We start from the raw sequence: 26,623 nt of genomic DNA on the forward strand, positions 1-26,623 counted from the left end.
TATGTATATACATGCATGACTATGCCATGGCCCACACGCCTTTCATTTGATCTCACATAACAAATGACTCATCCCTACTCACTGACTGTTAGTTATTTCAATAGCAAATAACCCAAACACCAACAATGCCTTCTGTCAGTGCACCTCCAACCTTACAAGGATAGTTTACTCAAAAATGAAAATGTTAACCTCAGTCTGAATCTGTCATTTTGCATAACTTCTCCTTTTGTGTTCCACGGAGGAAAGAAAATCATATCGGTTTGGAACAACATGAGGGTGAATAAATAATGACAGAATGTTACGGAAATAAAAAGAGAAGGACACAGCGAGACAGTGTATGTTTGTGTATTTGTATACTGGGTGTTATCCCGCCCCTTTGTACGTGGACACCTGAGCTTGCCTGCTCCAAGGTCATATCCAGCACTCCTCTTCCTGTGCCAAAGGCAGCCTGCATGGAGCCTGACTCAGTCTATCTCAGTGTCTGTTCTGATTGTTTTAAAAAAAAAAAAAAGAGACTTCTCCTATCAGCTGCCGGATTTCTGGGGGGTGGGACAGGATAAATGACCGATTGGACAATCCCTTGAGTGAAAACAATTAGTCATGTCTCCTCAGATGCTGCTCGTGCTGTTTAATCAGCCTCATTAAGCCCGGTGGGCCTGCCAGCCTGAGGGGACACTTGGATGCCATAACCATGGTTACTACTGTGCATCAGTCAAGTTGACTGCATCTCCATCTGACCCCTGGTTAGGATTGCATCGATCACCAATTAGAAAATATTGATATTTTTGAAAACCCCTGATGGTGATAATGTTACAGAGACAATTAGGAGAAGAGTGTGCGATTGGGCTGAAAGCAAGCTAAAGTGCTATCTAGCGATAAGCTATAAATTAGTGTTTTATGGTTGTAGAAACAGAGTAAAATTCTTTTATATCCACCAGGTGCTATTTTAGGGGCTTTGTGCATTTTGCATTTAAAAATGTTACTGAACTGATATCATCCTTATGGAATCATCCCTTGCAAACATCTAACAAGATAACGATTCAAAGGCAGTAGAAAGATCATTCTATTTTTACTTTTTGACCACTTGATCTGGTGTATCCCCTTTGGCTGTCACAAACATTTTTCTCCACATCTTATCTCATCCTTATCCTCTCTTCTCCCCAGCTATCTCCTCCTCTATCTTGCATCAGTCCTCTAACTAACCTACCTCTGCGTTTTACATCTTTTCCTGTGTGTCCTGACTCCCTGCCCTTCTCTCACATTCATTCCTTCATACTGTCAGCCCCTCACGCTCTCTCGCCATCTGTCCTGTCTTCATCTTCCCCTCTGATTATCTCGTTCTTCCCCCTATCTGTTTCTCGCTGGATATCTACACGTCAGCGTTGCTTTAAAGTTGCTTTGGAGTATGAGACTGGATGGAGCCAGGGTGGAAATGACAGCGCTGCTCCAATACTGTTATGCCTCAAAGCGCTCGCGCTCAGACTGCACCTGCCCCTCGCACTCACCTGGCCAACTGTCACTTAGTGGGGTATCTCTGCATGTTTAAGCTCTGAGATTTAAACATCCAAGTCTCATTGAATTGTGGTCTGTCACGTTCACATTAGAGGGTCTGTCCACTTGAATTTTACCAAAGAAAGCTGAAACTCTTTTGAATCTAATAAGTTTGCTGAGTGACTTGCATTCATTTGACTAAAAAGTGGGTGGCAATTTATGTAATTTAGGCCTGTAATCATTTAGTAGCTTATGATTAATATATTCTTGTCAATTCTGATAATTATTTGAACCAATGTTTAAACGAATAGTTAGTACCCTATATGAAAATTCAATCATTATGCACTCACCCACATGTCTTTTCAAACCTGTATGTCTTTCTGCAGAACACAAAGGGAGATTTTTTAATGATTATCATAGCCCATCCTTTTAATACATTGACAGTGGATAGTGCCTCACTTTAGAACTTAAATAAGCACCCAAAAGTGTCATAAAAGTAGTCCATGCAACTCAAATCGACCCTTTTCTGGGTCCATGTGACCCTTCATAAGTCTTGGAATGTGACACACAAGTTCCATGGACTACTTTTATGACACTTTTGGGTGCTCATATAAGCACTAAAGTAAGACACTCTCCACTGTCATTGTATGGAAATTATTGATTGTGACATTCTTTGAAATACATAATATTGTGTTCCACATACCTCCTACACATCTGTGACTGAACATTCATTTGGTACTGAATCCCCTTATAAATTACTGTGGTGGCATCATGGTGATGGTACGGTATTACCATGGTACTTTAATATATACCATGACACTGAATGATTACCATATTCATTTACAATTGTATTTACATGATACCACAAGGTACATCAAAGAGATATTACCATGATGCATGTCCAAAAAGCATAAACTCTACTGACCCGCTGGCGGGTCCAAAGGGGGGCGCTATATGGCGAAAAAAGTTACAACTTTAAAGTCTCTGAATACGTACAGGCATATGAAGGTATCATTTGAAAGTTTAGAATCTGAACTTTCAGAGATAACCACTACTGATGCATTTATGTTACATAAAATAACAAAATAAGGCCTCGAAACATTCGTGTTGAAAATTAGCGCCCCCTAAAGGTAATGGGGTAGAAATATTTATATGAAAATAAAAGTCATTCACATAGCACCTAAATGGACAAGTCATATATTAAATGAAAGCACTCATTCTCAGAAATGTGACTGTACAGTATATTTTGTTGCCCTAATAACACAGTTCAAAAGATTTTCAAAAGAATCACAAAGTGAAATTTGACTTCTGTAAGACATCAAATATAAATGTCTCATTTATGCTCTGATAACTGCTTCTGTAAGCCCCAAGTAGCAAAAAACTTTATATCTGCTTTTACCTTAGGCAGTTGTCTAAAAAAATTGCCATTTTTTGACTTCTCTGCGAGCTTGCTTGGCTGAATAATCTAATGTTATATCTTAGATGTACAGAACAAAATATGCCATCCAGCAGGAAAATACGATAAACAAATCATCAGAAAAATATGTTTTCGACTATTGATGATTATATATATATATATATATATATATATATATATATATATATATATATATATATATCGTTGCACGCTTCAGCTTTCTAATGACACCTAGAGTGAACTTCTAGTCCACTCAGAGGCCGAGATATTCAATGAAACAACGAGGGTGGTGCATGATCTGAAAATTAGACTGAATGTCTATGGATGAGCACATCTTTGAGGGCTAAAATGAGTTAGAGCGCCACTTACATTTCAGACCTGTATATTGTGTTGGAATGTGATAGAGAAAAAAAAAATATTTTTTTCTAGTGCTTGCTGTCATCTAGTGGAATGAAATAAGACTTTTCAAAGTGAGGTAGAGTGAACAGTACCAGAATTACATGTTTTTTTTTGTTATGGTTTTATTTTATTTGGGGGGGTTGTGTGAAAAATGAGACCAATTTTTTGCAGTTAGTCCACAGTATGTGTGAATGGTGAACTTTTAAATTTGAGTGTGAAAAATTGCGGGCAGCTGCCCAAAAATGCACCAGAGTATAAGGGGTTTTAACATGGTATCATGCCAACCATGTTACTGTCACATATAAAAAATAAATAAAAAATAATAAAAAAACATGATACTTTTAGGTGTCATTTAACTGAAACAACACAATGATTGGAAATACACATAAAAAGCACTTGTCTAATGTATTTTTCCACTCTGCAAAAAATAATATACTGTATATTTCAGCATTAAAATAAATTTTCAATAATCATGCCTTGAGAAATTAAATTTATGCTGAGTAAACATGAATATTAGACACAGTTGCACTTGCATTATTATATGTTATACAGCTGTGAATCATCTTTTCAATAAGCTTAGTGTTACAATATGTAATAGCAATTTTGTGTATGCAACCTTGTTCTGGTCAATTTTATGACAGAGCACATATCCCAGTATTGACGTTCTAGAGGATTCTGTTGAAAATACACTTTACAGCAGCTCCAAAATGTATTTGGAGACTTAAGCCGGATTAAATGTATGAATTTAATTGCATAAAATATCAACCAAATGGCATCTGCAAACAAATGATGCAAGACATCTTCTTAGAACAACTTCACTTTTCTTAGCCATTTATGCAATTTTTAATTGTGTTTTAAGTGTCAAACCACTTTATGGGGCCACTGTAGGTGTTTTGGGAGCGGTGGTTGCTTCAAATAACCTTTTTGCCTCGAAGGTCTGCTCCACCTGTTCTGATGAAGCAAGCTTGTGTAGTGGTCATTGTGCCTCCTACAGAGAAGGCATCTGTTGATTTGTCTGGAGGGTGCTTACAGCCCACATAGAAATGTGAACATACTCTGTGTTTGTTTAGGGCAGTGGTCCTGGTTTTGCTTCATAACCCAAATTTTACACTGGTCATCAAGTGGCGACCCAACATAATAATAGTAAAAACAGTTCATTTCAAACATTGACATGTATCAATATTACCATGAACTGAATAGGCATGTTAACTGAATTAACATTACATAGTTCGAATGGGAAAAAATTTAATTTTGTAAATGCATGAACAACAGCAAAAGGGTGATTTATCAGCCTAACACATGTGAAAAACACTAGGCCAAATATTGTCCCTATTACCAATATGACAGCCATTGACATCACCAATAAATTATATGGAAATAATTTCTCTTCTCTTTTAAAAGCTGATAAGCCTATATCTGTTTATTTGTACTTTTTATATTTATATTTTCAAATAGTTAGTTGCATTTTACACCAGTAGATGGCGACATGATGATTTGTTCACTTAAAAGATTCGTTCAAAAAACATTTGTTTGAAAACCAGAGTGATAACGATACAGAAAGCGAGTTGTGCTTGATGCTTTGGTTTTTATTGAACTATTTTCGCTGGCAGAGAAGAAATGCATGAACTAACTGGCCAGTTTTGGTCTGAAACTTACAATTTTCACTGTTATTTACTTGATTGATGAACCATAATTAGCAATGTTTTTTTCCTGCTGTCCGTGACCCATTCAAAACAGACCTGTGAGCCATTTTTGTGTCATGACACACCAGTTGAGAACCACTGATTTATAGGCTCAAATTGACCTCCTGCCCTCCTTGATTTGTGTGCTCCTTTTTTAGTACCAGATTTAACAAGTTTAATATTCCATTAATAGTATTGTGCAATACTATAATATCATAAAACAGCTGTAAGTGTTGTCAAACGCTAAATCTATTTTGACATTGAATAACATCATAGACTAACTATTGGGTCTTTTTGTGCGTCCAGAACACTAATGTTTTGACAGCTCAATTTTTTGTGTCTAGTCCCTACTGACATGAATTTAACTTCTGTTCATATATTCCTGTCCCCCTCTCTCTCTCTCTCTCTCTCTCTCTCAGTTTGATTGCCATGTCTAAGGTTGCAGTAAAGAAACTGCACTGGCGTTCCAAAGTGCAGGAGAGCTTCGTACCCCTGGTGGACAGCTCGGGGGAGCTGGGCATTTTCATTGGAGGCGGAGCCGATTATGGAGAGTTTCCATTTGTCACCGCTGCACCAGGGGGAGGGATCACAGTTGGCGATATCATCTTAGAAATCGGAGGAACTCCTGTTTTGGGGCTGACCTTAGGAGATGTGCGAGGGGTCCTAAACTCCTGTCCACATCCAGTCCGCATCAAGACAGTGTCTCCAGGTAATTTAGCACTGAGAATCACTTGACTGGTTTGAATGTGGAACCACATGTGGATTTTTGTTTCCTAAATATATATTTTTTTCTTCTTCTTTTTACTACTGTTAGTGGTACTTGATAGGCAAATATAACTATTAGTATTGCTCATACTTAGGGTTAGGAATTTGAACAAACCCCTAAGCCTACGTATTACATTTATATACGTAACCCATCCAGCACCACTCACATTTTCTAGAAAATTTTAAAATCTATTTTAGACATTCCCCATATTTTCCAAACCAGTACAGAATTTTGTCGTGCCTCTTACATACACATTAAATTATGTATTTCAAGTTAAATATATGAATATCCATGAAGTTTAGATGTTGTTATTAACATTTTTATTGATTCCATTCATAAAAACCAATAGACACAACATAAAATACGGAATCAGATATATAAATTAAACCCTTCCCCCGAACACCCCCCCCCACCCGACACAAACACGCATTACAGTGGTCTCTTACAATTATAGCAAAAAATTTGAAACAAACTAAAAAAAAAATACTTTCAAAAAGCAAGAGTGCCCATACAAATTAAAAATTAAAAATCCCTCTCCACTGCCCCTCCCCGAGAACCCTCCAAAAAATCCAAATATCACCCCACTTCCTATTAAACAAATCTAACTTTACTAACATTCTGAAGATTGCCTCCTCAAATGCTGCAACCTCGCTCATCTCCCCGCACCACTCACCTCACCACCATAACTCCGGCCAGGACCCAACCTCTCAAGTGGCTATCCCCAAAATGTATGACTTCCCCATCACCCAAAATGCAGTCTGGGGCAAAATGAAAACCTTGTGTCCAACACATCACACATAAATCCCTGAATCTTTAACCAAAATTCCTGTATTTAACACATCCCCAAAAAACATGGGTTGTGTCCCCGTCTTCTGATTGGCATCGCCAGCAGGTGGGTGTGTCTTTAAGACCAAGTCTATACAATCTAGAGGGGGTCCAATATAATCGATTCAAAATCTTAAATTGCATCAGACGCACCCTCGAATCTCTAGATATAGACTTGACGTTTTTTTGAATCTTAGCCCACACTCCCTCCTCCAATACCAAATTTAAATCTCTCTCCCATAATCTCTTGAGAGAAGTTGAAGCTCCATCCCCCAGACTCTGAATTAACAGGGAGTAATACACTGATGCCTCATGACCTTTTACAAAAGCAGTAATCACCACTTCTAGAGTATCTGCCCTTTTAGGGGGGTGTATGCTACTCCCAAAAATAGTACAAAGCAGGTGGCGCAGCTGTAAGTACCTGAAGATCTGAGATCTAGGAATCCTGAAATGTTGGACCAAATTTTCAAACGATCTCAACCCACCACTCTCATATAGGTCCCCGAGTGTATTTACACCCCTCTCAATCCACTCCGACCAACAGAAAGGGGACTCACCAATACGCAACTTTGGGTTTAGCCATATGCTTGAGGCAACATTTAAATAAATGTCTGAATTAAACACTCTGGACACTTTTGTCCATAGCGCGTGCAGATGCGAGATAATGGGATGTGACTTAACTTCTCCAATTTGTTTAATAGAAAGGCTTTGTAATAGTAAAATAGGGGCAACAACTTTCTGTTCAATTCCAAACCAGGGAGGGGCTCTCTCAGGTGGAAGTGACCAATGAGCTAAATGTCTGAGACCGAACGCATAATAATAAAACAAAATCTTGGGTAGGCCTAGCCCACCTTTGTCAATCGGCCTATGTAACTTGTTGCAATGTAACCTGGGACACTTTCCATTCCAAATGAAGGACTTCGCTATACTATCAAATTGCTTAAAATAAGAGAGGGGGACATCTACAGGGAGAGATTGTAGTAGGTAGTTGAATTTTGGAATACAATTCATTTTAATAACATTAACCTTCCCAATCATCGATCAATGTAATGAAGCCCACCTGTCCATCATTCGAAAACCTTTTTATTAAGTGGTCAAAATGAACTCTAACTAAATCAGACAAATTTGCTGGGAATAAAATTCCCGAATACTTATTTCCCTGTTTGGGCCACTGGAAGGCGCCCAGCTGAAAAGCCGTTATTGGGCAGAACGCTGTCAGAGACAAAGCTTTGGATTTAGACCAATTGACATTGTATCCTGGGAACTTGGAAAAGGAATTAATAATTCTATGGAGGCAAGGCATAGATCTAGTAGGGTCAGAGATGAATAATAAAATATCATCTGTGTAAAGCAAAAGCTTATGCGCCATACCTCCCGCAATCACCCCTGGAAAATCATCCTCCTTTCTTATTGTGGCTGCTAATGGTTCCAGGGCAAGACAGAACAATAATGGGGAAAGAGGGCAACCCTGCCGGGTGCCCCTATCCACAGTAAAATAATCTGAAATTAATCCATTTGTTTGTACTGCTGCAACAGGTTGTCTATAAAGTAGCTTAATCCAACCAATAAAAGTACTCCCAAACCCATACATTTCCAAAATCTTAAAAAGATTATCCCATTCAACCATATCAAATGCCTTTTCAGCATCAAGTGAGATGGCAGCGACCGGAGATTGTTCATTCGCTACTGACCACATGATATTGATGAGACGCCTAATGTTATCAGATGAGCTACGTTCTCGAATAAACCCCACCTGATCTATATGTATAAGAGATGTCATAACTTTACTTAATCGATTAGCCAGAATTTTTGACAAAATTTTTACATCTAACCGGATCAGGGAATTTGGATGTTAACTTTTACACTCGCTTGGATCTTTGTCCTTTTTAAGAATCAGACTGATCCGGGCTTGTGTCATGGTTGGCGGGAGCTTTCCATTCTTTAATGATTCAGTATAAACTTCTAGCAAAAGTGGAGCCGGTCCTGTAGCATAAGATTTGAAAAACTCAGCGGCAAAGCCGTCAGGCCCCGGAGACTTGCCTGTAGGTAAGGCCTTAATAACCTCGCCAAGCTCCTCCAAGGTTATCTCAGAATCAAGAGAATTTTTTTGCTCAGTCGTCAGTTTAGGGAGATCTAATGGTTCCACAAAGTTTCTAATATCTTCATCAGTAGACGAAGACGTGGAACTATAGAGATCAGAGTAGAATTCTTTAGAAGCATTATTAATATCAATGGCCGAGGTAAATATTTCACCACCAGTAGATTTCACTGAGGGAATGGTAGAAAAAGACTCTCTCTCTTTTCTCTGCTTTATATATCTAGCCAAAAGTTTTCCTGCTATGTCCCCTGACTCAAAGTATGATTGTCTTGCCCTGAATAGTCAAAACTCCACTTTCCGCGACAAAATAATATTATATCTGTATTTCAATCGGGTCAATTCTCTGAGGCCATCAGATGACAAATGGCGCTTCAGCTCTGCCTCTGCATTTTTAATGGAGAGGGTTCAAAAGTCTCCAACTATCCGTAAGACCAAGATTTTTACACATCCTGTGAAGCGTCAATGTTGCTCTAGGGGGTTTACACACTTTTGCTTCACTGTGATCAAGGACTAAGTCCATCAAAAGATTAAAGTCTCCTCCCAATATTATATCATGAGGGGTGCCAGCGATTTGCAGCATGCCTTCAAGATCTATAAAAAAGCCCTGATCATCAGCGTTAGGTGCATAAATATTAGCCAAAATCAACCGTTGCCCTCAAATTTCAGCTAAAACAATAATGACTCTCCCTAATTTATCTTTAGTCTGTTTGAGACATTTGAATTGTAGATGTTTATTAATCAATATAATGACTCCCTTGCTCTTACTTGAGCCAGCACTAAAAAAACATGTCCACCCAATATCTTCCCAAATTTTTCAGCTTCCTGCAGGGAGAGATGTGTTTCTTGAAGAAACACTATATCATATTTCTTACGTTTAAGAAAAGTAATAACCTTCCTTCTTTTTATGGGGTGCCCCAACCCATTTACGTTCCATGTGGAGAGAGATAGTACACTCATATTAACATTTGACATTTTGATATAGCAGAAAAAATAAATTGTGTGTCAAAAACAAAATTATACAGACCACATTCCCCATCAGTGAAACAATCAAACTCCGAACTTCCCCCCGAACAAAACAAACAGAAAAAAGAAAAACGTGCGCATTAACCCTGCGCAAGAAAGCGCCAACCGGCGACAATCCCTCTAAACTCAAAAGGTCCATGAACGCCCACGAGCCCCCACGACAACTTTGCCATCGGATTGTTCAATTTAAATTACATACCAGAAAATACTTTGTAAAATAAACCCCAGCCAATAGGAAGAATGAACACAAAGAACGCGTAGATTCATTCACAGAATTGTCTCAAAGGTGTGATCTTCCACAAACAAATTCCAGCTGATATAAAACCGTTCAGATTCCTCAGACAGACAAATGAATGTTCAGTGAGCCAGCTGTTATGAGTTCAGCGGATGACGTAATCATTACAATGTCCTGTAAAAATACTCAACAAAACAAACTCCAGCCAGCAGGAGGATAAGCACGAAGAACGAACAGATTAATCCACAGCTGTTCCAAAGGAGTTTTATTCAATAGAACAAGCTCCAGCTGCTAGGCGGAACCAATACAAAAAGAAACAAAACCGGCATCCCGGAGTCAATTCACTCGGAGGCCGCATAAAAGTATATACCATGACTTACACAATCCATCAACTTTATAAAAGACATCCTTTGTGTGAGCATGTAGATATTTTGCGGTCATCCGGAGTGTCCACTCTCAAACTGGCTGGGAACTTCAATGCAAAAGTAATCTTTCGTCGATGCAAAAGTAAGGAAAAGTGTTATTCACAAAACAAACTCCAGCTGCTCGGCGTAGCCAACGCAAAAAGAAAAAAGAAACCAAAATGACTCCCAGCTTCCTCAAACGCCAGAGTAAGAACAGCGAGTCGACCCACTCACATGAGAAACACCCTATGGTTTACTCACCCATTGATTCAATAAAAGACATTGCCTGATTGGGACATGTAAATACTTTGCGACCGTCCTTCATTTCTATTCTCAGTTTAGCCAGAAACATCAGAGCAAAAGTGATCTTTCGCTGATGTAAGAGTTTCTTACATTCCTTGAACCGATCGCGTTTCTCTCTTGTCGAACTCGCAAAGTCCGGGAAAAAGAAATGGTTCTTCCAAGAAAGCTTCACTTTGCTCCTCGCCTGGCACACACAAGATCTTTATCGGATGATCTCAGAAATCTGGCCAGAATCGATCGGGGCCTATCTCCCTCAGCAAAGAGCTGGGACTCTGTGAGCTCGCTCGATTTCCAGCTTGTGGCCTGTTACGTTGAGCAGACTCGTGAAACGCTCGTCTAGGAATTTCACCATATCTCTGCCCTCCTCATGCTCAGGAATTCCAACAATTTGAACGTTATTCCTGCAGCTCATATTTTTGAAATATTCCAATCAACTTTGGTCGGGGGTGGATTAGCGGTTAATTCCCTCTCCGAAGATTCCAGACAATCGATTTGTCTCTCAACATCAGTCACTCTTGTAACTAACTCAGAGAATTTTATTTCCATTGCAGTAATTGATCGACGTATTACAGCGAGATCCTCCAAGTCAGCAAGAACCTTCTTCAACATCACCGACATGTTGGACAACTGACGCTGGATCACCTCTCCCGCCGCACCATCCAAATAGAGTCCCCGGTCTGTAGGCCTGTTAGGGCTTTCATCCTGAACACATAAGTGTCTTTTAATGTCTCCAGAGCCCGAGGATTTTGACTTCTTTGCCATGTTTTGCCTCAAAGAGCAAATGTGTAACTGGGTGTATCAAATTTCACCAGATTATAACATGAAAATAATTAAAAATTGCGCAGAGCTCATCGCTCACACGTCTGGTTTTTGCATGGCATCACGTGACCTCCCCATGAAGTTTAGATGTTAAATTTAGTCCTCTTGAATCCCTTGAAACTATGCCAACTATTCTTAATGTCATCAGATAAGCTGACATTTAACAATGGCATATGCAGTAATAGGAGTCTCTGACAGCACTGAATAAAGCAAATCCATCTTTCTGTCAATCCTTCACATATTGAGTTTGGTAATTGGTTGGAAGATGGTGGTATTTGTGTCCCATATATTTATATGTCACTCCTAGGGGGGCGCTGATATTTATCATATGGTGTCACGGAATTTATGATTTTTTTGACCCATATGTCATACATGGCCATGACTTCCTCTGTCCTCTATGCTTAGATTGATGAGCAACTTCTGCATTCCCCCCATTTTTCTCTCTCTCTCTCTCTCTCTCTCTCCTTACATCTGTATGACCTCCAACTTCAGAGATTTTTATTTTTTTTCTTCCCTTTTCTCCCCAATTTTGGAATGGCCAATTCCGTTGTGACTCGCCTCAATCCGGGTGGTGGAGGACGAATCTCAGTTGCCTCCGCATCTGAGACCATCAATCTGCGCATCTTATCACATGTCTTGTTGAGCACATTACCGCGGAGACCTAGCGCATGTGGAGGCTTCACGCTATTCTCCACGGCATCCACGCACAACAAACCACGCACCCCAACGAGAGCGAAGCACATTATAGCGACCATGAAGAGGTTAACCCAATGTGACTCTACCCACCCTAGCAACCGGGCCAATTGGTTGCTTAGGAAGCCAGTCAATCAGCCCGCCCTGGATTTGAACTTGCGAGTCCAGGTGTGGTAGTCAGCGTCTTTACTTGCTGAGCTACCCAGGCCCCCCCAACATCAGAGAATATAATTTGTTAGTACTATGTTGCATGTTGCATTAGCTGATGAGCATGTCTCAAAAACTGAGAAAAGCAGACTTATGCATCCTGTTCTATTAATAAAATCGTCTTTTGATCTGCCTGTGTATCCTATATAAACACAATTTCCACAGAGAAGAGGAGCTTTGTTCTAATTCTGGCATGTCTATTTTGAAGAAAATCAATATGCACTGTCCCAGCCGAAAAGCATCCAAGTCTTTTTAAAAACAGCTCTTGTCTCCCAAACAATGGGATTTATGATAGTGTGTGTTCTTGGTGGTTGCCAGGTTGTTGTTAAGAACTTGCTAAGTTCTGAGTGGTTGTTTGTGAGTTGTAAAATAGTTGCTAGCATGTTTCTGATAGTTTCTAGGGCGTTCCTAGGTGGTTGTTAGGGTGTTCTGGGTGTTTGCTAGGTTGTTGTTAGGTAATGCTAAGTGGTTTTGAGTGGTTGTTTGTGCCATGTGGTTGCTAGTGCGAGTGCTGGTGGTTATAAGGGTGGTCTTGATGGTTGCTAGGAGGTCACTTACTAGCCCAAGTCAAAAGAGCCCACTCTCAAGTTTCTACGATATTCTGGTCTCAAGATAGGGGATCTATGGGATTTTTTTGTCCGTTTTAATTGACACCAGGCAAGAGTTGTAAATTGAATCACTTAGAAAAGTAATAGCACACTCTTCAACAAGCCATGCAATTTGAGGTATCATTCATCCGTGTAGCGCAAACAAAGTGGGACACGCTATACACTAATATTTAATACTTAAAGGGATAGTTTAGCCAAAAAGGAAAATTCTCTCATCATTTACTCACCCTCATGCCATCCTAGATGTGTATGACTTTCTTTCTTCTGCTGAACACAAACAAAGATTTTTAGAAGAATATTTCAGCTCTGTAGGTCCATACAATAAAAGTGAATGGAGTCCAAAACTTTGCAGCATAAAAGTAATCAATATGACTCCAGTGGTTTTTGGCAATTTGCATTCTTGGTGCATCTGGGATGGCATGAGGGTGAGTAAATAATGAGAGAATTATCATTTTTGGGTAAACTATCCCTTTAAGGCTTGGTATGCTTCGGTTTTACACAGGACGTAACAGCATGGGTGAGAGCTCTAGCCTTTCAAAGTATACTGTGCACGGACGGACGCATTCGACACATGTGTACTACAACTGATATGTGATATTCCATCTGACCTGTAGAGGACAGCACAGAGTTGTGTCCTCAACAGAACTTCAGCTTTGAAGGACATAGAAGAAAATAAAACAAAAAGAAGATCAGAGCAGGACAGTAGATGTAGGGCTGGGTATCGCATGGCACCTCACAATACGATACATATTGCAATACACATGTCGCGATTCGATATATTGCGATACATCACGATATCATAATTTTATTAGATTACAAATCAATTTCAATTCCAATTTATTTGGGTATATTTCAGTTATGTACTGATGTCTGATGAAGAGCATGTAGCTCAAAATATCACGTTTTTGTCTGTTGGTGAGCTCAACAGTGTGGCAACTTTGTTGTGTGTTTACATGATATGAATACACATATTTGAATATAAATATCGCTACATGGATCTAAAGTATCGATACACTATCATGAGAAAAAGTTTCGCAATATATAGATATTTGATTGTATCGACACAGCCCTAAGTAGATGTGGAATTTAGAATGTTGGTGCAAGAACTGTGGAGTATGAAGGTGGAAAAGCACTATCAGTACTTTGTGTGTCTGCCCTTACTACTTATTTTCTGTTTTCTATATTGGTAGTTTTTTCCACCCTCTTCTTCGACTACTTGAAAGTCGGTCCAACTGTACTTATTGCCACCTGGTGGATCCACATATTACTGCAGTCAATCTCTTGCACATGTACAGATGACGTATACAGATGCGTACGATGTAGAGTGCTTGCGTAACCTGCTAATGACAAAATTTACAACACTCGTGCTGTACACATCCTGTATGCTAGCATACACATAAAAACAGAAGTATACTTTGGGCTTCACGGTTAGGGGTTTTGAAAAGTCCCTAACACTGTGTCCTGCCAGATACGTTGCTATAAAGCGACACATGATAAAAGGTATCTCTGCCATGATAATCATATTTTGTGTCCCAACCAGCCGTGGCAAGTGATGAGGGACAGGACATGTTGTCAACCGCTTGGTTTATATTTCTGCATTGATGCACGGGGTAGCCCCACCCACTGTGAACTCTGTGAACTCTTATTGGCCCAAAATCCAGATCCTTATAACTGTACATTAAAGATGAAATACGTTCTGATCAGCTGTGATTGTGCAGCAGTTTTGCATTCAGTGTATGCAAACAAATTGCTTGTCACTGGATTCTTATTGCATCATGTCTGGTATAAATACAGTATAAGGACACAATATAAGTTCTAGCAATAGTTGTAGTGATGCTTGCCTAAGGAAGCACCACTAACTTGCTCTAATTAAATACATATTGTTTGGCTAGAACAACAGACCAGCAATATCATCTTGTCATAATATCACAGTGGTCGTATCATAGCTGAATGCTTTGTGTGAGTGTGTATGTGTGTGTGTTGTTTCAGGGCTAATGTTCCTTTATGAGAACTGTGAGCTGTGTTTTATTACTATGGGTCTGTCATTTTGATGGGTTCGAGAGGCACTCTGTTCATCTATAACAGCCAAGTGGCCTGTCATCAGAGACCATAAACCACGACAGATGAAATGAAGAGATCAGCCATGTTGAGTGGAGTACTGGCCAGTTGTGTGTTTGTTTGACATGTTGTCACTTTAATGCAAGGCTGTGTGTGTGTGAGAGAGAGAGAGCGTATCTCTCTGTATGGCACACACTTTTCATTATAACCTGAATACATAAGTAAGATTTCATACAGGATGTTTTAACTGAATTATATGACAAATGTTTGTGCTATGAATTTAAAGGGACAGTTCACTAATAATTTTAAATCTTTTCTTCATTTACTCACAGTCATTCATCCTTTCATCATATACATACAATAAAAGTGAATGGTGATTGAAGAAGTTATCCCCTTTTGTTTTCCATGGAAGAAAGAAAGTTATATAGGTTTAGAAGTAAATGATTACAGAATTTTCATTTTTGGGTGAACTACCAATTTAACCACTAAAACCTTACGGATGTGAAATATGACTAAAGCATAGTGACTACATATAAGTGACCCCTGTAAATAATAATAATAAAAAAAATATTCTTATGACAAAGAGAGTGTATATATTTCTCAGACATCTTGTCTTCCTATAAATTGCTTATTGTTAACATGATTTGGAAAAAATAGTCTTTTGAGCCTTCAGTGTTATTTTAGCATTGGTGGTGCACACCTCATACTGTGTGTGGTGGATAAACAGTGCAATTTCCTCAAAACTTTCATCATATAACTTAACTTTAGTGAAATATTGGCATAAATGAACAATTTAAAAGGGGTTTTGTTCCTTTGCTAAGAATGCATGGTTGACATTTGTGTGGAATTGCCCATGATTTTAGTCTTCACTTGTTAGTGTCTCTGTTTACTGTTGTAGCTGGAACGTAGATTGATTAGGCACTGTTGATTGATTAGAAACACCTCAAAGATCTCCAAAGGTTAATCAATACTGCCTCCAGGGACTACAGCAGAATGTTTCAGTGTGTGTGTGTATGTGTGTACGTGTGTGTGTATGTGTACATTTTCGCCAACTCTTTAGATTTTTTGAATTGCAGATTTTGTGGTGGGTAAGCAAATTTCATTTGTGAATGTTAATGTTAATTTATGGGATATTCTCTCTGTATGTGTTAACGAAATGCATAATTTCTCTATTTGTTTCTCTGTCTGTCTCTCTCGCAGGCTCAACTCTATGCAAGGATCTGCGTTTATACCTGAGCAAATGTTTCACACCTGGTTCCATGGACAGTCACCTCCAACAAGTGATACGAGAAAACCTCTACCTGAGAGCCGTGCCCTGTGAGTATCCCAGTGGATGATGCTTTTGTTCATAGGTGGCTCTTTCAGAGCTCAAGCTGATGGAGTTTTACAAATAAAGTGTGTATTCACCAGACGTTCAATAAAAAAATAATGATAAATAGGTTTCCCAAATTCATGCTACTGGTTGAGTCACTTAGTACATTTACATACACAGTTAAATTCAAGCTACAGCGGGGTTTTGCTTAGTCGAGCTAAAGACTTCCGTAATTAAATATTTGAAGGACCGATGTCAGCTGAGGTAGTGTTAAATACAAGTTATGTGTCACCTCTGTCTTTTGAATGGCATGTACAACGATGAGGCCAAATGTGTTCCAATTAACGTGTATACATGCTGGACGAAGCTGAGCTACAGTTGCATTATGTAGGTCTGTTATTCCGATTTCGCAAAAATTGGACCGGTATGATTTCAGTCGGACGAAATGTTTTCATGACTGTGGCAGCAGGGGCGTGGTCGAGCATCCGTCCGGAGAGAGAGAAAGCGGTAAGGGTGCATACACCTAAGCCAGATAACGATTAACACCTGTTTCCAGTTGCAGTGAGCTTGGGGAGAGCGGTATATAAGGGACCACGCCAGCGGCAAGATGTGAATCTAATGAGTCTAATGCTGAAAAGCGATTTTGAGTTTGCTTGTTAAAATTCATACCTTTGAGTTAAAGTATCCAGTTCTCTGTGTCCTCCTTTCTCTCTCTACGTGAAGTCTTTACAATGACGTTTTAAAAAAAACTAATTGTCGGACTGAAATCGAACTATGCAAGTGCATGTAAATGTTCGAGTGTTGCTGTGTGGGCTGGTTGGGATGCTCAAATAAACAGAGCAATGTTTTGAAAGTGACACAATGCCACAGTGTACACCTTTTGATTAATTTAAAGGGATAATTCACCCAAAAATGAAAATGATCTCATCATTTACTCATCCTCATGCCATCCCCGATGAGTATGACTTTCTTTCTTCTGCAGAACACAAACGAAGATTTTTAGAAGAATAACTCAGCTCTGTAGGTCCATACAGTGCACGTGAATGGTGATCAACACTTTAAAGCTCAGACAGTCAGTCGTAGTAAATATAATTTATAAAACTCAGTGGTTTAATATATGTCTTCTGAAGTGATGCAATCACTTTGGGTGAGAAACAGATCAATATTTCAATCATTTTTTACTATAAATCTCCACTTTCACTTTCAAGTGAAAGTGGAAGTGGGGATTTATAGTAAAAAAGGACTTAAATATTGATTTGTTTCTTACCCACACCAATCATATCACTTCTGAAGACATGGATTCAACCATTGGAGTCTTATGGATTACTTTTATGCTGCTTTTATGTGATTGTTGGAGCTTCGATGTTCTGGTCACCATTCACTTGCACTGTATGGACCTACAGAGCTGAAATATTCTTATAAAAATCTTCGTTTATGTTCTGCAGAAGAGACAAAGTCATAAACATCTGGGATGGCATGAGGATGAGTAAATGATGAGAGAATTTTTATTTTTGGGTGAACTATCACTTTAACATATGAATGGTTTATAGTTGACTCTGCATATTAAACAGGGATAAGAAACTAATGTAATATACAACTTTTAATGTTTATGTAGAAATTCATATTAATCAAGATTAAGTGCTGTAAAAGTACTGTTCATTGTTAGATCATGTTAGCTAATGTAGTTAACTAATGCAAATGAATGCAAGTGTTACCATTAAACACAGGCTTACACATGTTAACATACAGTTCACATGCGTTATTTAATAATCTACTGAAAAACAGGCTTGTTATTGCAACAGCACTTACCATCTAGGCTGATCAGACTCAAGGTACCGCAGTTTTTGTGATAAAGTGTTAATTGGGGTGTAATCTATTTATTACAAAGCAGGTGTTAACAGCTCCAACAGGTTTAACTGCAACAAGAAAGGAAGGATATGATAGAAAAAGGGGTTGAAAGATATTTTTAAGGGGGATGGTTTCTTTTATAAATGCATGGAATATCTCCAAGCTCTGACAGAGAGAAAGATGAGGAAGACCCTTATAACACTTCCATGCTTTTCACTTTGCTTTTCTCGCTCCTTTCTATCAGGCGTTTCTGTTGCTTAATTTTTCTGCACCCTTTATCCTGCGTTTTAAAGCCCTAATTATATATTTATTTCATTTCTTTGCTATTTTAATCCATGTGCGGAGATAAGACACATTTGGATTAACCTCCATCAAAATCATAAGCTTTTGTTAAGTAGATGAAGTTCTGCTAGTTTTTGCAGTGGAATTATTATTACTCTGTGAAAGTACTGTGGACACACTAGGGTTTTACCAATGCTATCATATATGTATAATGACATTCTTTTCACACTGACATTCACAATAATGCATCAATACTTTGTACATCCTTTGTACCAATATTTTTATGTACATATATTTTTTATGTGTGCATCCTTAGAAGAGGTTGTCTAAATAAGTGCAAACTCTGAAACCAGCATTTCTCAGTGTGGACATTTTATTTGACGAAAGTGAAGCAAAGGGTATCTCTTAGTTTCAAGCATGAGTCAATTTTAATATCGCAGTATATCGACTCATGACATATGTATATGTGTATCATATTGTGATACACATCATATTGGGGTTAAATATAGGGTTAAATATAGCCAGGACATTTTATTGACAGGTTTCGGGGGAATCACCTTTATAGTGTCTATATACACTGATGAGCCAAAACAATATGACCACCTGCCTAATATGATATTGGTCCTCCGTGTGCCGCCAAAACAGCGCCAACCTGCTGAGGCATGGAATCTACAAGACCCCTGAAGTTGTCCTGTGGTATCTGGCACCAAGATATTAGCAGCAGATTCTTCAAGTCCTGTAAGTTGCGAGGTGGAGCCGTTGTAGATCGGACTTGTTGGTGCAGCACATCCCACTGATGCTCAGTCGGATTGATGTCCACATGAGTGGCCAGACTCAGGGTTTCCAAAGCATCACACTCCCTCCACCGGCTTGTCGTCTTCCCACAGTGCATCCTGGTGCCATCACGTCCCCTGGTAAACGGCAAATACCTACACAGCTGTCAACGTGATGTTGAGCGGGACCAAAAAAAGAAAACGGGACTCATCGGACCAGGCAACCTTCTTCCATTGCTCCAAGGTCCAGTTCTGATGCTCGTATACCCATTGTAGGCGCTTTCGATGGTGGACAGGGGTCATCATGGGCACTCTGACTGGTCTGCGGCTATGCAGTAGAGTGCAATGCACTGAGTATTGTGACACATTACTCCCATAAACATCATTAACATTTTCTGTGACTTGTGCCACAGTAGAACTTCTGTTGGTTCAGACCAGAAAGGATAGTCTTCGATGCTCTCGTGCTTCAATGACCCTTGGGTGCCCAACACCCTGCCGCCGGTTTGTGGTTTGTCCCTCCTCGGACCACTATCGGTAGGTACTCACCACTGCTGACCGGGAGCACCCCAGAAGCCTTGCCGTTTGAGAGATGATCTGACCCAGTCATCTGGCCATAACAATTTTGCCCTTGTTAAAGTCACTCATGTCTTTGCTCCTGCCCATTTCTCCTGCATTCAACACGTTGACTACAAGAACTGATTGTTCGCTTACCATCTAATCTACCCATGACATGTGGCCTTGTTAGGAGATGATCAATGTTATTCGTTTTACCTGTGAGTGGTCATAATGTTTTGGCTCATCGGTGCATATGTGTTTCATATTGTGATACACATCATTTTGCGGTTAAATATAGGGTTAAATATAACCAGGACATTTTATTGACAGGTTTCGGGAGAATCACCTTGATAGTGTCTGTATATATTGGTGATACCCAGCCATAGGATGACTGAAACTTTCCAAGTGATGCTGACTCTCTGACACTCTCTTTCTGTTTTTTTTCTTTCATCGTCCCCTCTCCTTCTAGTTATTCTTCATGCAGTGTGTGTAACACTTCCAATCACTGTATTTGTTTGTTTGTTTTCTGTTGCCACCCTCGTAGTTCACCCAGAGGACATACTGTATAGGTGCATGTCTGGCTCTGTGCATGTGTTTGTGTACATGTTGTGAGTGTGTTTGAAGGGTTATGTAGACTTGAGTGGGGTAATCTCTGATTTATAGTGAAGTATGTCATGCCGAGTTTGATGGTGCCCACCATGTGCCAGTCTGTTTGCTAAGAGACCCAAAACACACACACACACACACACACACAGACCGCAAGAATGCCTTTGAACTTTTATTTTGCTGTGCCAAACACACACGCATAATTTGGGATACAGCAACACACAAGCAACACACTTCAAGATTCACACGTGGTGCTTTCACATGCACACTCTCAAACATTCATTATTCAAATGCTTACACAGGACGGTGAACACAAAACACACTTTTCTGGATATTTTTCCTCTTTGTTGGCTTCAATCATTGATGAAGGCTCCCACAGCATACCTACATCTCTCAAATGTTGTCTTCCCTTAACAACTTCAATGCTCTCAGCTACTGATTTATGGTAATTATTTTGGATAAAGATGTTGTACAGTTTTAATTTGAATTTTCATGCTGATCCAAGCTGAATAACCATCAAACTTCAAGGCTTTCTAAGCTTTGTTAAACTTTAAAGTTTGACAAGCTTTCCTAGTTAAAATTATTGTGCAGTGTGCTGTTAATTTAGCATAGCTGTATAAATATCCCACTGTGACCCGGAAGGGGCTTTAGTTTGGCTAAGCAGAGTAGACAGAAAAGCCTGTCGTGGCCTCCGGTTGCTAGCTCTAGTTTCATCTGACAGAGATGGAAAACAGCAGATTAAACACTCTGGATGCCTCCAGCTTGGAAGTCATACTTCACCTGTCCAATATATGTAGCAGTAACATTGACAGTAACTGGGGTGACATGAATACATAAGAAATCATGCTTTGATCTAAGGGCAATAAATAAATAAATATGCAAATAGCCACAGTCAAAGCCTGACCTTGACTCTGCTGAACAAACTGAGAAATGTTCAATCCTTATGTCATTCTTCACTCGCTTATTACTGTAAAAAATGGATGTACTATGGTGAATTTATCACATACAAACAGGGTTGGGGAGTAACGGAATACATGTAACAGGATTACATATTTAAAATACAAAATATAAGTAACTGTATTCCACTGCAGTTACAATTTAAATCATTGGTGTTTAGAATACAGTTACATTCAAAAAGTATTTTGATTACTGAAGAGATTACTTTGAATTATATTGTCATTTGTTTCATTTAATATTTAGTCCTTTCAGATGGAAAACATTTATACATATAAATAATGCGATCCAAAGAGTGTTTGAACAGCGGTGAAACACTTTCTTATTATGTGTTACATTCATACGAGCAGACAGAGAAGTAAGTTTGAAGTAAGTTTGGAGCAGAAGAAATAGAAATAAACCTTGTGTAAATTGTCAGTTTTTACGCTAAGTTAAAATGCTATTTCTAGCCATTTTACATGCATATATTATCAGGCACAATCATATTTTTTTTTATCAAGAAAATTCATGTTAGATCATAATTTCTTTTTTCTAGTAAGGAAAGGGCAAAAATCATATTCTTGATAATAATTTTTGTATTGTTTTCCTGTAAAAATATCTAAAAATCCTTAAAACAAGATCAATTTGATTTATCTTGTTTTAGAAACATCACTGCATAAGATATTTAGGTTTTTCAGAGAATGTATTTTTAACATGTGTATTTTGTCTTACTGTACTGGCAGAGTTTTTATAGTCAAAACAAGTGAAAAAATCTACCAGTGCTGAAGAAGTAATCCAAAGTATTTAGAATACGTTACTGACCTTGAGTAATCTAACGGAATACGTTACAAATTACATTTTACAGCAGGTATTCTGTAATCTGTAGTGGAATACATTTCAAAAGTAACCCTCCCAACCCTGCATACAGCTTATTTTGTTTGCTTCATCTTTTAGCCACTGTGTTGTGTGAATGGGCTCTGCTCCAAAACATAGCAAGTTTCCGACGTTGGCAGAATTTTAAGGCATCATTGGTTCACTGCTGATGTGTAGGTTGTTCCAGAAGGAAGGAGGCATATTGCATGTATCTTTTGGGGGAAAAGCAATCCCTCCAAGATGGCAAATTTTAATTACAAATTATGTATTATAATGAGAAATATATATATAATTCGATTCATTACTGAGATTATTGATAAATATAGTTAAATGTAATTAAAAATTGACTCTTTAATCCAATATTTCTGTGTGATATGCTTTGTAATGCTAATTAGAGTATCATGCTGTTAGCTTAGCAACATGCTAACAGCAAACTCTATTGAATCCAATTATGCGTTGCGTCTCCAGTGTTTAGCTTATCTGTATGACACACAAAATTATTACCTAAGTAGAGTGTTCCAAATCAGTAACTTACCAGGTTTCATTTCAGTTAGTATGTTGCCTTTGAAGTCAGCTGCCTATCTAGGCAGTAGGCAGCAAGGCATTTGGTTTTGGAACAGAGCATGTGTATGTGTCCACTCACATGGCAGCAATATAAAGCAGACTATATTAGAGAGTGTATGACTGTATCAGTTAATTATTACATAATGCCTCATATAGCTGTAGGCAGGAGGATAGTGTGCAGAGTATGTTACAATAATGCATTTGGAATAATAATTCCATACCGATATACTTAAATGCTAATGAAACATTTTAATTTCATATTTATATTAAATTTCAATTTATTTCACTTTCTGATTGTATTTTCTAGCTTCTCTACATTTGATTGGATTGCATAATGCTGTTTATCCCATCATGCCTTATTTAAAGTTTAAAAAGTGGTCAACAGTATGCAGACGAGCATGTTTTAATATTCATTATTTAGTGCAGTAAATTCTTTCTCATTCACCCCCACCCCAGATTTCCCTGTTTCTCAGGATATATTATTATAAAGATATTCACACTCAGATTCAGAATATTTAAAGTCATTCCAAAATAAGTGCACATTAGAATAAATCAAATACATATTGTTGCTGTACCATTAAACCAAAGTCAATGAATGGTTGTTGGCTGGGGCAACCACATGTGAGAGAGAGTTGTTCACATGGTCCACTGCTAAAGAGGAGAGCAGGACGTAAAGGATTAAATCGCTTAAAGAAATTAAGAAACGGTAGGCTGTTTATCAATTATTCATGCAATAAAATTAAATAAAATTAAATGGCCTTTATAATGGGTAAGGCACAGATTACTCTGCTGTTCTCTGTTATATGATGTACGACAAACTTTCAAAGACAGCTCATTTGATTACATTTAATTCAGTAACTGAAAAAGTAAAAATGATTTTAGCAGAGAAAGAGAAAACTCTTTTATATGTCCATTCTACTTAAACTACACGCATGAAAGATTGATTCAAGTTACATCATTTTCCCTTTGGCATCATGTGTTTGCCTCGAGCTTTCATTAGTTTGGTTGTGTGTGCCTTGAACATAATGTGTGGTTACTAAGCTGTATCAGTACGCCTTGCTGAATACTCCTGAACTGATTTTGAAAGGAATGTGTGTATGTGTGTGTGTTTGTTTGAGTGTTAGCTGATGTGTGGTTACCACTATTGCTCTTGTCTCTTCTAGCAGTATGTCTCTCAATTTGTCCTGGAAGGACCTTGAGTTTGCTGAGGTCACCATGAGATTATTTCTAGAGGGTCACCATTGATGCAAGAGGTCAAAAAACCTGGCAATCAATTAATGAGCTCATCATTAATTCATGGCTGGAGAGTCTCATAATGTATTCTTGATGTCTCAGATGTGTGGGCCAATCACTTAGCTGCACCTCTGAGATCAGAGCCTAATTATTCACACAGAGCTAGTCTAGTGTCTGTTAGGAGTTATTACTGATATTCTTTTGAGCTTTATAATGTATTTTTTTAAATTTGAGTTTTTAGTGTATTTGGGTACTTGATATGACATGTCAAGCACCCAGATGAATTCTTATTGCTTATAGGTTGCTCTGCATAGCTCAGGAGACATAATGGAGTTTTCAGTTATGTTTTTAAAAAGTCAACTTTGTCTCAGATCTTTCTCCTAAAAGAAAAAATTGGAAGCAAATTAGTCAATTGTTGATGTATTGTAAGAGTAAAGAGCTATAAAATTAATGCAGATAGGATAACAGCTCTGATAATTTAGTCTTGGAGAAATCTGATGAGGAATGTTTGCATTCATGTTGATTTTTGGTATTGTGCACAGTTTGAGATATTTTCTAATTCTCTATAGGAAACAGGGTTCCCCATCTGTCACTCACTCGACGTTGTGTTGATGTAGTGACACTAGGGGTCACTCTTGGGAGCCCGAGACACCTATGGTCATTGATAAAAGGCCAATGAAAATTGGTGAGTGGTATTTGCATGCCACTCCCCCGGACATACGGGTATAAAGAAGCTGGTATGCAACCACTCATTCAGATTTTCTCTTCGGAGCCGAACGGTCATGCTCACTGAGCTGAATTCCCACGACTGTTCATTCACCTCTGCTGGATCTGACGGCGCATTTCAGCAGCTTCTCCCTCCTCTGCACTGGTGCACTGCAGAGAATGCCCCTGGGCGCTTCGGCAGAAGTAAAAAGAGTATATTTCTCTAAAAGAGCGGCACACGCGGAACGTCTTTTTAAAGACGCATCTTTTTAAAGATGCCTTTCCTTTGTGTGTTATTCCTGGTTGCGCTCGTTATCTCTCGCCTTCTGAAGGTCACGATCACTGTCTTTCGTGTCTGGGCACTGCTCACGCGGAGACAGCATTGGTGGATGGGTCATGTACTCATTGCGAGAACATGTCCATGGCAACGATGCGGTTGCGGCTTTCCTTTGTAAGAAAGCTAGCCACCACAGAGGCTCCCCGCCTCGGTTCTTCTACACACGGGTATGAGGCCAGCGCGGCTAGCACTGGGGGCGATTTGGGGACCCCAATGGGACCGCCTCTGCCGGGTATCCCCCCGTGGACCTCCCATTCCCCAGCACGCTCGTCTGCCCCGATCGGTCTTCCGGATGAGTCTGCCGGCTCGTCTCACGGCGAGTTCGACCTCTTATTCGGAGCCTGCGAAAGTGATGAGCTCTCGAGCGCAGCTTCGGAGAGCGGGCTCGTCCAGTCGGACGTGGAAGCCTCAGCTGGGCTCCTCCCTTCGGGTGCAGTCGCCCAGTCACAGGCTGATGCGTAGATGACGACATGCTTTCCCGGGCAGCCACGAGCGTTGGGCTAGAGTGGAACTCTCTGGTCTCAACTGAACCCTCGCGGTTCGATGATTGTTTCCTGGGCTCGTGGCGCCATTCAAAGCCACGCTCTGACCCCGTTCCTTTCTTCCCGGAAGTGCATGAAGAGCTGACAAGGTCGTGGGAGGCGCTTTTTACTGCCCAGTCCCGATCTTTCAGCTTCCCCGCCCTCACTACCCTCGATGGTGGGGCGGCCAAGGGCTATTCGGCATCCCCCCAGTGGATAAAGGCGCTCGCGGTGCGCCTATGCCCGCAGAGCGCTGCCACCTGGCGCAGGCGCCCAAAGCTCCTGTCCAAGGCCTTTAGGTTTACGTCGTCTCTGACGGCCAAGGCCTACGGTGCCGCTGGACAAGCCACCACCACCCTGCACGCCATGGCTCTCCTGCAAGTCCGCCAAGGCGCTAAAGGAACTGCACAAGGGTAGTTCCATCCCGGGATTGATGCAGAAGCTGCGCTCAGTGACCAACCTCGCTCTCTGGGCGACGAAGGTCACGGCACGGTCTCTCGGGCGGGCGATGTCCACCTTGGTGGTCCAGGAGCACCACCTTTGGCTCAACCTGGTCGAGATGGGAGAGGCAAGGCACAGTTTCTTGCTGCCCCCATTTTCCAAATTGGCCAGTCCGGCGACACCAAGGACTTTGCCCAGCAGTTCTCAGCGGTGAAGCAGCAGACGGAGGTTATCCGGCACATCCTGCCCCGGCGCGGCTCAAGATCCCGCACCCCATCTGCTCGTCGCCAAGGGCGTCCCCCTAAGGTGACTGCACCAGCTCCGCCACACCTGGCCCCGGCGTGGAGCCCACCACAGGAAGCAGACGCCACCCGTCTCACGGCCGCCAAGAACCCGCAAAAAGCTTCGAAGTGCCCCTGAGACGGGTGACCCAGGGACGACGAAACCCGCTGCTCTGGAGCTGGTAAGCAGACCACTCCATCCCCCGGTCGAGGGCCAGGAGGAGAATCTTTTGTTACCTTTGCATTTAATTGCGCTGCATGCACAAGTGGCTGCAGTACCCAAGAGTTCAGCAAGAGCAGTTTCCTTGTTCCTTGGGTCACGTATCCGGTG

At 40.0% G+C, this 26,623-nt stretch overlaps 1 protein-coding gene across 1 annotated transcript in view; it reads left to right on the forward strand.

Moving 5' to 3' along the window:
* The window catches only part of LOC127414634 (membrane-associated guanylate kinase, WW and PDZ domain-containing protein 3-like), a 171,909-nt gene that overhangs the window by 34,848 nt on the left and 110,438 nt on the right, over positions 1-26,623 (forward strand). Inside the window, exons 2-3 of the mRNA XM_051652813.1 lie at positions 5,409-5,698; positions 16,229-16,345. Coding sequence (XP_051508773.1) covers positions 5,409-5,698; positions 16,229-16,345 — 407 coding nt within the window. The remainder of the gene's footprint in view (positions 1-5,408; positions 5,699-16,228; positions 16,346-26,623) is intronic.

Source organism: Myxocyprinus asiaticus, chromosome 24, assembly GCF_019703515.2.
Source record: "Myxocyprinus asiaticus isolate MX2 ecotype Aquarium Trade chromosome 24, UBuf_Myxa_2, whole genome shotgun sequence".
In the NCBI taxonomy this organism is placed as follows: Eukaryota; Metazoa; Chordata; class Actinopteri; order Cypriniformes; family Catostomidae; genus Myxocyprinus; species Myxocyprinus asiaticus.